At 33.2% G+C, this 10,741-nt stretch overlaps 1 protein-coding gene across 1 annotated transcript; it reads left to right on the top strand.

Annotated features, from left to right (window-relative positions):
• On the top strand, nt 1-10,282 carry LOC139992854 (endoglucanase E-4). Its single transcript, XM_072014141.1, has 6 exons — nt 1-255; nt 4,001-4,238; nt 4,968-5,246; nt 6,512-6,852; nt 7,267-7,516; nt 8,312-10,282. Exons 1-6 carry the CDS (start codon nt 223-225, stop codon nt 8,596-8,598), a joined length of 1,428 nt encoding a protein of 475 aa, XP_071870242.1. The 5' UTR covers nt 1-222; the 3' UTR covers nt 8,599-10,282.
• The last annotated feature ends 459 nt before the right edge of the window (nt 10,283-10,741 follow it).

Below are 10,741 nucleotides of genomic sequence, written 5' to 3'. Positions count from 1 at the left end.
AAATCGTTAAGAACTCTTCAAGATCGGAACAAGAAAAGAAACGCTTTTGTGATTAAAGAAACGATTTCACAGGAGTGGAAATTATTGATGAAGAGGTGCACGTGAATAATCGACATGCAACATCCCGAAATGCGTTTTACATCGATGTTGGCAAATGCCGCGAAAAGGTGATTAACAGTCGTCCGTTGTCCCGCGGAAAGAATTGTGGGAGAAAAATCGAGAATGGAACTGAACGCGTTTGTCATCTATGTTACGGTGAGTGATCATTCTTCTGATAACAGACGTCAAACTACCTAATTTCTATAGCGGCTACAAAAAATTTGGCACGTACCTTTATTTTCCAACGAAGCGTACCTCTTTTTATCAGGTGATATACGTTTCATTTTCATAGTGTCAAATTTTGGGTCAGGAATAAAGTCGGATAAACGTAAAGATAAGGTGATTGACACGGATTATATGCAGAAACTTCAAATAGCAAATTAATTTATGACACGTGTCGTTGTACAACGTCAGTCATTTTATAACGTTTAAAATATCAGCACGTTTGCAACCACTCGTCCTGAAAAATTGATCTATAGTTCCTCATATGAGTTTTGTACCGAATAATTTGACTTTGTCGCGTATAAATTATAATTATTATATTAGCGCATAATATCACATATAATGAAAGATTATATTTATTTTATATTAATTTTATTAAAAGAAAGATTATATTAATTATATTAAAATATAATTATAAAATATAAGAAAGGAAGGTAAGATACAAAAGACTAAAAGATAAATGAACAATAACAAGATTATTACCAATATGGCAATACCATAACTAATAGCACACAATATTACGATAATTACATTAATAGATTATTATAATATTGCAATATTAACAATTAAATATTTTGATATATATTACAGTAGGTAATAATTAATATGGAAAAAAATATATATATATACATAGCTACTTATATCACTTATAATTGTAAGTCATAGAATTATAAGAGCGTTACTAATTTTATATGTATATATTTCTTATCGCTTCGTATCAAATACACGTAAGATTCCATTCTATCGTCACGTGTTACGTCATGTCTTTTCGATTCATACGTACATACACTTACATATGTGCTTGCTCATCGAACAAAATGCCGACGCGAGACGTCGTTTTGAATACTTATTGTTGCTTCTGGCGCGATGCAACGCGTTCGAATTGACTCGCGCGAAATCAAACGCCGAAAAACTCGACGTTCGTTTCATCGAACACAGCACGCTCACTCGCAGTTTTGGGAAACTAGTTGCCATTGAACTTTCGTTTTGTTAATTTATTTTACATTATTACATCTTCGGAGATGATAATGTGATTTTTATTCTGAAAATAATTTTACGACAGAATAATAAATTGCAAAGTAAACATCGATGAACGTATAATTCCTTCTTTTTCTAAACGTAAACACTTTTAAAACTTTAGTATAGATATATGAATATACGTACGATATAAAAATAATATTAAACTGTTAAATATTTTATAGTATAGAAATATCCAGATATAATATAGGATGGTATAAAAATAATACATTTAAAAAGAATTAAATATCATCAGCTGTAAAAAGAAAATGGATGAGAAACGTGTAAAATGTAAATAACTTACTATACTTTTTATATTATGCACATTAAATTATACGTCTCTGAAAATATTCAATATCCATTTCTAATTTTATATTAAATGACATTTCGATATGAAATAACATATTAAGAAGAAATCGAATTTTCCCTTCTTGGATCTGACATTGACGAGCTGTAGACTCCTTCGTGTGGCCGGAAGTAGCAGCCGGGACATCGACTTCCGGTCCCCATGTCTTACTAGGCAGACGTGTATTACCATCACGCGAGTCTGCATTCTTACTGTCTGATGGGATCGACCTTCGAACGGGATTACTCTCGCATAAATAAATCGTCTAATTAAAGAAAGTATCGATTGATTTGATTAATTCACCTTTCCTGCGATTCAATGTCTTGAATATCATAAGACAACCATCACATTTGTAAATGAATTTCTGAAAGATCGCAAAGTCAAGGACGGCCACTTTAAATATTAATTAATTAATTGTTTAAATATTAATTAAATATAAATTAAATTTTTTCGCGACAAATATCGGATCAAAAGAACTTTGAGTGAAGATCTCTGTAATAAAGATCAAGTTTCAATCGTTTCCTCCTTCCTGAAAGAGATATCGATATTTTGAAAAATCTAACTGCTAAATGTCTATCTCTGCTCATATTGGCGTTGCTAATAACCAGATGTGAAAAAAGAAAAAATTTATTTTCCATTTTTATTAATTACTATTAACTATCTTTAATCTTTTGTGTTAATCGATAATTCTTAAACCATACCAAGGATTCTCTCTTCGTAAGAGCGAAACGGTACTATTTTGTAAGTGGTTTAAGATTTTTGCACGTTACTTTAATTATACATAAAATTCATTTTCTTCTATAATCTTCTACATAGCGAAACAAACGAACTTCTAGTAAAAGTAATTTTTCACATCTGTTAATTTCTTTCTGTAATTTTTTACATGGTATAAGAAAGAAACTTTCAGTGAAAATAATTTTCAACGTAGCAAAAAGATAAAACCTTCAGTTCGTCGACTTTTTCTATTACACAGAAACTGCAGAAACTCGCGTGTACCAACGGACGCTGGTACTACGTTTCATGTTTGCAACGAAATCCCCGCGTAAGATCGCAAATATTAAAGTCTGCGTAGCAGCGAGCCGCGTGTGGACAAATTTCGTCGTCGACCGTAGTGGTAAAAATGCGAGAACACGAGTTTACAATAAGCTTCGTGTTTGCAAAGGGTATTGGCGTTTGTCATACAGATATTACATGGTCGACGAACCTTGAGAATTTCTTAGAAAGAATGTAACGCCGGACTCTACGAAGTACACGTCGCACCAAACGCGGTTCCAAACTCATTTCACGTACAAATCGACCGACATCGCTGATATGAACACGGAATTTTATTCGCAATCGATGTCACGGAATGATATCAACGTTTATCGATGTCTCTTTTACGTTGCTGGACCTTCTTAAACTTGTGACAAGTATAAAAATGCTCGATTTAGAGTTGCTCGTTCGATCAATAAAATATTGTAGTATTTCTTCTTATATTAGGTTGTACCATAATAAATTTTTCTAAGAACATTTTCAAGGTAAAAGATATGAATGGATGTACATAGTGTGTTTTAAAATGAAGATTTTTTATCGAATATTCTCGCTGTTTCACAGCGACACTAGAAATTTTTTCGTATACATCTCGGAACTTTTTATATAATTGTATTAGAAATGGGCTAATTTTCAATAAAAATACAGTTAAAGAATAACATCTAAAATTATCTTGCCCAAGTATTAAATAAAGATGAAAAAAGAGCAGATGTGGAGCTTCGAATATTATAATTATCTGGACACAATAAAATATGATAGCCGAGTGAATTTATGTTTTCCCATCGGAAAACTTCTGTCTGCGATAAAAATTGAGCATTCTTCCGCGATAGAATCGGAAAGAGGAGTGGCTTCGCTTCTATCGACTACCTAAGGTCATAACGAAAGTTTAGCTGTCGCTTCTTAGGTGGCCTTTACGAAAGTCCGTCACGTACAACACGTGTACGTGCCTTGCGGATTTATTGCAGTCATACTTTGTGGTTTCGACATAACTCTATAGTGTCGAGAATATGTCACTTTCGTGAAATTTGATAAGAAGCCCTAACTTCGAGAACTTCGCAGAATTCGTACGATTATCGAAGGAAAATTTTTTTATCCTTTTCAAAAAGACAGAATCCTTACTAAATAAGAAAAATAAAAACTAACAACGATGTGAAAGAGAATATTATCATTGATAAAAATAAAAAAATACGTTCATCCTCGTTCATTCTGATGAACGATCACGTGTGCGTTGAACTCACTTCTATAGTTACGTGAAAAGCTTAATTCAATGAGTAACTCACGTTACAGACCCTGACGATAGCATCGATAGCCTTCATCGATACGATAAACGCGAATCCACCGTACTACGTGAAACCCATCGAGGACGAGAACGATTACGCTCGTGTGCTGGAGCTTTCGCTTTTGTTTTACGAGGCACAACGATCGGGAAAGCTGCCGGAGAACAATCGAATCCCATGGAGAGAGGACTCGGCGCTCGACGATCGAGGACTGAACGGAGAAGATTTGACCGGAGGCTATTATGATGGTAGTTGAAAACAGTATATAATATGGTATATAGACTACATAGTATATAGGAATGATTGCATCGCTCAGGCAACGATAAAATGATCAGTGGGAAATATACTTACTAGAAATAAAGTTCCGTAGATAAAATTTTCTACCTACGTTATATCGTGATTGTGTAAATTTGCTATCGTTATATTGATATATGAAAGTGCTTATAAATTTTTAACATTTTTCTCTTTTTTGTTAGGATTATGTTTTCAAGTAATGTCACGAGTAATATTTATTAATGTAGGAAGACTGTAGGTAAAAAGAAAATCGCATTTTTTGTAATTTTTTCTAGAAGAGCAATTTTAAAATCCAACACCGTTAATTTGATTTTGAGATTAAATATGTTCTTATCATTTTCTAACAAAAATAGAAATTATAATTGACTGGAAGTTTTATTAGCAACTTAACGAGCGCATACGCGTGAGCATACTTGTAGATTTAATTGGTTAGTTTAGCAAATTATTTTTACCATCGATCTTTATACGTTTATCTCTATAAATAATTATACATATACTAAAATATCTATACCTCTTATAAAAGATATATTATACATCCATTTACAAGTTGTTCTTCGATATTCTATAATCATCTTGATTAATAAACTGAAGAAAATATGTACGTTGAATCATTAAAAAGTTGTAACAAAAATACCTGATAAAGACGTTCTACATTAGAATGTAATAAATCGAAATATTTTTAGCTGGTGATTTCGTGAAGTTCGGTTTTACTATGGCTTCGACAACTACCCTTCTGGCTTGGGGCGCCGTCAGTTGGCCAGAAGCTTACAACGCAGCTGGCCAACTCGACGAACTTCGTAAAGCCATCAAATGGGCTACAGACTACTTCATCAAGTGCCATGTAAGCGAATATGTCTTTTACGGGCAAGTCGGAGATTTCTCATTAGATCATACGTTTTGGGGGAGACCAGAAGAACTGAATACCACCAGACCTGCCTATAAAATTGATCCGGAACACCCAGGTATAATATCATAACATGTAATATTAATAATAACAATATTAGATTGATCGTGAAAAATTCTGTCACCAGGTTTTTGTTATATTTACAAAATATATTTACAAATAAATAATATCTTTTATTTTTCTATTAACTACAATACTGTGCGAAAATCATCCATATTATAACTATATTGTAGTACATGCTATTACAATACTATATTGTAACCACATATAATTATATACAATTAATTTTTATACGGGGAAACGATAGTCTAGTTTTTGAGAACTGCAACTGATAATTCTAGTCAAAGTTCCCTTTCGCAGGAAATCTGCCTACAATCCCATGTATTGCAGATGTACTTACTACATGCCATCAACCTCGAACGAACAAGCAACATGACGAGTAAATTTCGCGGCAGTTCATACGTAGTTTCGAGCCAAAAGCCAACGTGAAATTCCCGAAAGCTCATAATTTCGCGTAAAACTTTTGTCAAACATACATATATCATGAGTTTTGCGTTTCTCCCTTATATTTAACTTGTTTGGCAGCGAAACGTGGAGAAATATTTATCTCAATTAGACAGCGTTCATCTGCAAAGCAATGTATGATATCGAACAGAGTATTCGTTTCATAAAATCAGAAGAGCCTTCATCAAAGAGCTGGAAGATATTTTCATTTATTTTACGTAGGAATGCTTAGCCTAAAGTTCTCTCGCGTTCATCGCGGATTTTGTGTAATTGCAATACTGTAGAAAATGTTTTGTTTTTATGAACAAGTGTAAGAACAATTTCTTAAATATTCTTTTCAAGAATCAGTAATCAGCACGACAAATGTTATTTAATGTAAAATAATTATTACTTCTATTATGAATTCCTTTGATTTGAAAAGTCGAGTAATCTCTTCATACGTCCATTTCATACTTTCTGCTATTCTCTTTCCAGTGTATTTGAGAAAGCCGATTTCCGTTTCTTTTCTCTTACGGCTCTCACCAGCTCCATATATGCTCTGTAACATTCATAGGTTTCTTTTTATTGTAGAATTTGAGAAAGTTCTCAACCTGCGAAAAAACATATTCGAAAACATTATAAAGAGAATGCCTAATATTTCATTTCTGTACTTCTGTACTTTATTTAACACTTTCCTCCACGTGTAGTTCTATTTGTTCCCATTTATTATTATCATCAATTATAATTATACTGTTTATTATAATAATTACTATTATTATTCTTATTTTTACTATTATCTTATCTATATTTATTATTTTATTACTACAATCATTTTTATAGGATCCGATCTAGCAGGTGAAACCGCTGCTGCCCTCGCAGCATCCAGTATGGTATTTCGCAATCACGATCCAGAATACAGTGCTAAATGTTTGAAACACGCCAAGGAATTGTACAAGTTTGCCAATGAATATCGAGGGCTTTATCACGAAGCGATCCGTGGAGCAGCTCAGTATTACGAGAGCACGGATTATGGTGACGAATTGGCTTGGGCGGCGGTGTGGTTGTTCAAGGCAACGAACGACACAATATATCTCGAGGATGCTGAACATCATTACCAGCATTTCCATCTCAAAGAGAGACCGAACGAATTCTTTTACAACAAGAAGGTCGCTGGCGTTCAGGTAAATTCATTCGTCTGATTAAGTACTGAAAAATTATAGAAAAGAAGAGATACATATTCATCGAATTCTTCTTTTTTTTTACATTTTTCTTATAACTATAACTTTCCGGCCGTAATTTCTGAGGGCATTTGTTTCCCCCGCATTACAATGCCGGAAAATCTCCGGACTTCGACCAGAAAGAGTTAATTTGCAATTTACAATATACCTAGTAGATGAATCAAATTTCTGTCTAAGTTGCATTTCTCAAATTAGATTTCTAAAAATACCAATAAATTCGTAGAAGATATTACAAACAATTAATTTCCTCTAAAAAATCTTCAGCAAGGTAATTTACTAGAAAATATGAAAATCAAAGTAAAATTAAAACGCGAAAAGTTATCGGGCTGATATGAATTAAAGTCAAAATTTTGGCAGGTTTTGTTGGCACAGATGACAGGGCAGCCCGAATATCAGAACGCGGCTCGTGCTTTCTGCGATTTCTCGGTGCGCCAGCAAAAACGTACGCCGAAGGGATTGCTGTACATCGACAAGTTCGGCACCCTCTGCCACGCTGCGAACGTAGCGTTCGTTTGCCTGGAGGCGGCTGACTCACCCGGTATCGGCGATCCCCAGGAATATCGTGAATTTGCCGAGCAACAAATTTACTATATGCTGGGAGGAGGCGGTAAGCTTGCTATAATACGATATGACTATTGGAAATTGTATAGGCTGATTCAAAGGAACAGGTCTCGAGTAAAATGTGATTTTACGAATTATCATGATAGACTTTATTATCAAACGTTATTTCTTTTTTATATCGAACGCTAATAAATAATGAAAATTGATTTTACATTGAAAGAATTGTTTTTGAGATCTATATATATATATACTGTGGGTTGTGAGTATCAACCTTGCTCTCCTCCTCACCTCCTCTTCGCCTTTGTATCGCTTCAGATATCGTTTCTTCCTTAAATTGTTTTATTCATAAAAAGTGTGGAATACATAAAAAAATACAAACATTAAATCGAATAATAAAATCAAACATTTGAAAATTATGCGTGTTTTAATAATACCTATTGAAATATGACATCCATTTCGGCTCGTATAAACCCGAGAAGATCAGTCTGATTAAGACACCTATTCGTTAAAATTAGTATTTTAAGTTACAAGACACGATTACATTATATTACATTACACTACACGGATAAATTAATAGATTTGTAATAAAATGATTAAAGAATAAAGACAGTGGGAAACGTTCAACTTAAATTAACATTACGAAAAATCCAAATACATGCTTATGATCAGCAGTGTACATATACAATATATTTACTGATTACATACTTTTTACTTCTCTCTACCAGTACTGTAATAAAACCTTCAAGTATCGCACTCACATTTTCCAACATCCTGTATAGTTACCCTAATTTCTTCGTTTCTCGCATCGCAATTAAAGCAAAACTCTTTCCACCCCTATTAGGTAGGAGTTACGTGGTCGGTTGGGGTCGAAATCCACCGAAGCAACCACATCATGCTGCGTCATCCTGCCCCGACAGACCAGCCGTTTGTGGATGGCCCGAATTCGACAAGGACGCACCAAACCCTCAAATCCTTTATGGTGCCCTGGTCTCCGGCCCCGACGAAGCGGACAAGTTTCACGATCATCGAGAGGATTACGTATACACGGAAGTCACATTGGATTACAATGCCGGATTCACGAGTGCACTGGCCGGATTGTTGCAACTACGAGTTAAAAGCACTACGTAACGTGCGATAACAGTTCGCTGCTTTTGGCCACGAACCAAGGAATTACCTTACTCTCCAAAACGAAATAGTTCGCGTTAAAATAACGAGAGAAGACTTCTTCGTGATTCATACATAATGTGTGAATGCAAAATAAATTGGAAGATATTGCGAGGAAAAATCGATGAATGGTCAAATGATCTTTCGGAAAAGGATTATCTTTTGACTTTTATTTTTTGAAAGCTAAAAATTGATAATTTTATGTGTATATCAGTTGAATGAAAGATATTCCGATTCTTATTAGTAGTGATTAGTGTATCGAATAGAATTGCAAGATTTGCTATAGAGGATCGATGGATTGTTAGGTGATCGTTTTTGAAAAGTTCGATGCAGGATAGTAGTGTCTTTCAGTCGATTATCGAGACTTATTGTTAATATTATATTTTTATGTGAATATCAATCGGCTAAAGGATCTCTTGATCCTTATTGGTGGTGTAGCGTATCAAAAGTGAGATTTATGATAGAAGATCGATGATTGGTCATGGTGAAATAATCGTCCTGAAAAAATTAGATGGATTTTGTGTTTAGGTTGATAGATACCAACTATTAGTAATTTCATCGAATTATTATTTTGTGAATATTATATTGAAGTAAATATCAAGTGAACGATTTTTGATTCTCGTCTGTAATATGGAGAAATCGAATAGACAATTAATTCTGATAATCAAAGGAAAGTGGCAAATGTATATTCATAACTGTGAATTAATTAAACAAGAAAATGAATTAAGTAATTGCAGCCATGATTGAAGCGCCGTTATGTAAGATTGACTAGATGTTTTATGCATGATGAATAGAAATTTGTATCGATTGAACGATTGGATGTAATTTATTGATGTAACGTTGATTGATGGGAAGGTGAAATTATTTTCGTTCTCAACGTACCATTTTATTGAAACGATATCTAGGCTGTGTAGCTTGACGCGCTTGAGTATGGCTTTAATAGATTCGATTTGAAAATGTACATATATAACGTAACGGTATAAGGTATGTATAAGGCTAATAGAAGAAAGGAGTTCATTTAGATACGAAACATAAAACTTGTTCGGTAATTAATATAATTAAGAATATTATGTAGTTATATTTTATAGAACTTTCCTCGAAAAACTTTTTTAAAACAACGGATGCTATCGATTGATACATCAATTTCTATACCACTATTCGCGCTATTCTCGCTTCTGTTAAAGCTTTTCTTATTAAAAAATACTTCATAATGTACATAATAATCGTATAAAAAATATGGAAAATTAGCTTCCTCGTCTATTTAATAGTTCTATAAATATAGTATATTGTAAATTACATAAAAGCGCGCATATGAAAAAATTTCAATATCTTAGAGTTTTATATTCCTCTTTGGTTACAATTTACTTGCGAATAAATATCAGATATTTCTTATTATTTTATGCTTCAATTAATATAAGACGAGCTTACTATGTACGATAGCTACGAACATACATGCGATTAGAAACTAACGTAAACGAAGAACAAAGTAATTGTTCCTGTTATAGGCAAGATAGTGTGTATCTGTATTATCTTAATTATTTAACCTTGCATAATTTATATGCTTCACAATATACTAAACTTATGTAATGTTATACCTACTGAGAACATCCTATATTGTTATAAATAAATAGTCGAATATTTTCCATAACTCTACGGTGGTCATGAAAATTTACAAGTGAAAATTCCAATAAGCAATTCTAAATTCTAGACGATATTGTTTGAGTATTTCTCGATATCGTAATTATAGTGAAACAAATCCATAACTGTAACTGTAACATTTAAAAATTTAAATACAGCTTTTCAGTTCAATTTGAAACCTAGTAATTTATAATCGTTCTAAATAAATTATTTCATGCCAGTATAATAACATATTATTATTAAATATGGTAGTAATATCTACTGGTAATTTAGTATTAAATACAATATTTATTTATAATCAAATACAGTAATAATAAGCAAATAAAATAAAGCGATTCGAAAGGTGTCGCAACTATAACTCCAGAGCAGTAGGTCTTAGAACTGAGGAAGTTGAGATCTCACAATCTTCGAGTGCCTTGAGCGAAATTTCACTACCAATGGAAGTTCTGCTCCTTAACTCTTTTCGGTG

Source organism: Bombus fervidus, chromosome 1 (genome assembly GCF_041682495.2).
Source record: "Bombus fervidus isolate BK054 chromosome 1, iyBomFerv1, whole genome shotgun sequence".
NCBI lineage: Eukaryota > Metazoa > Arthropoda > Insecta > Hymenoptera > Apidae > Bombus > Bombus fervidus.
The sequence above is the reverse complement of the archived record's forward strand: the minus strand, read 5'-3'. Positions and strand labels throughout refer to the sequence as shown.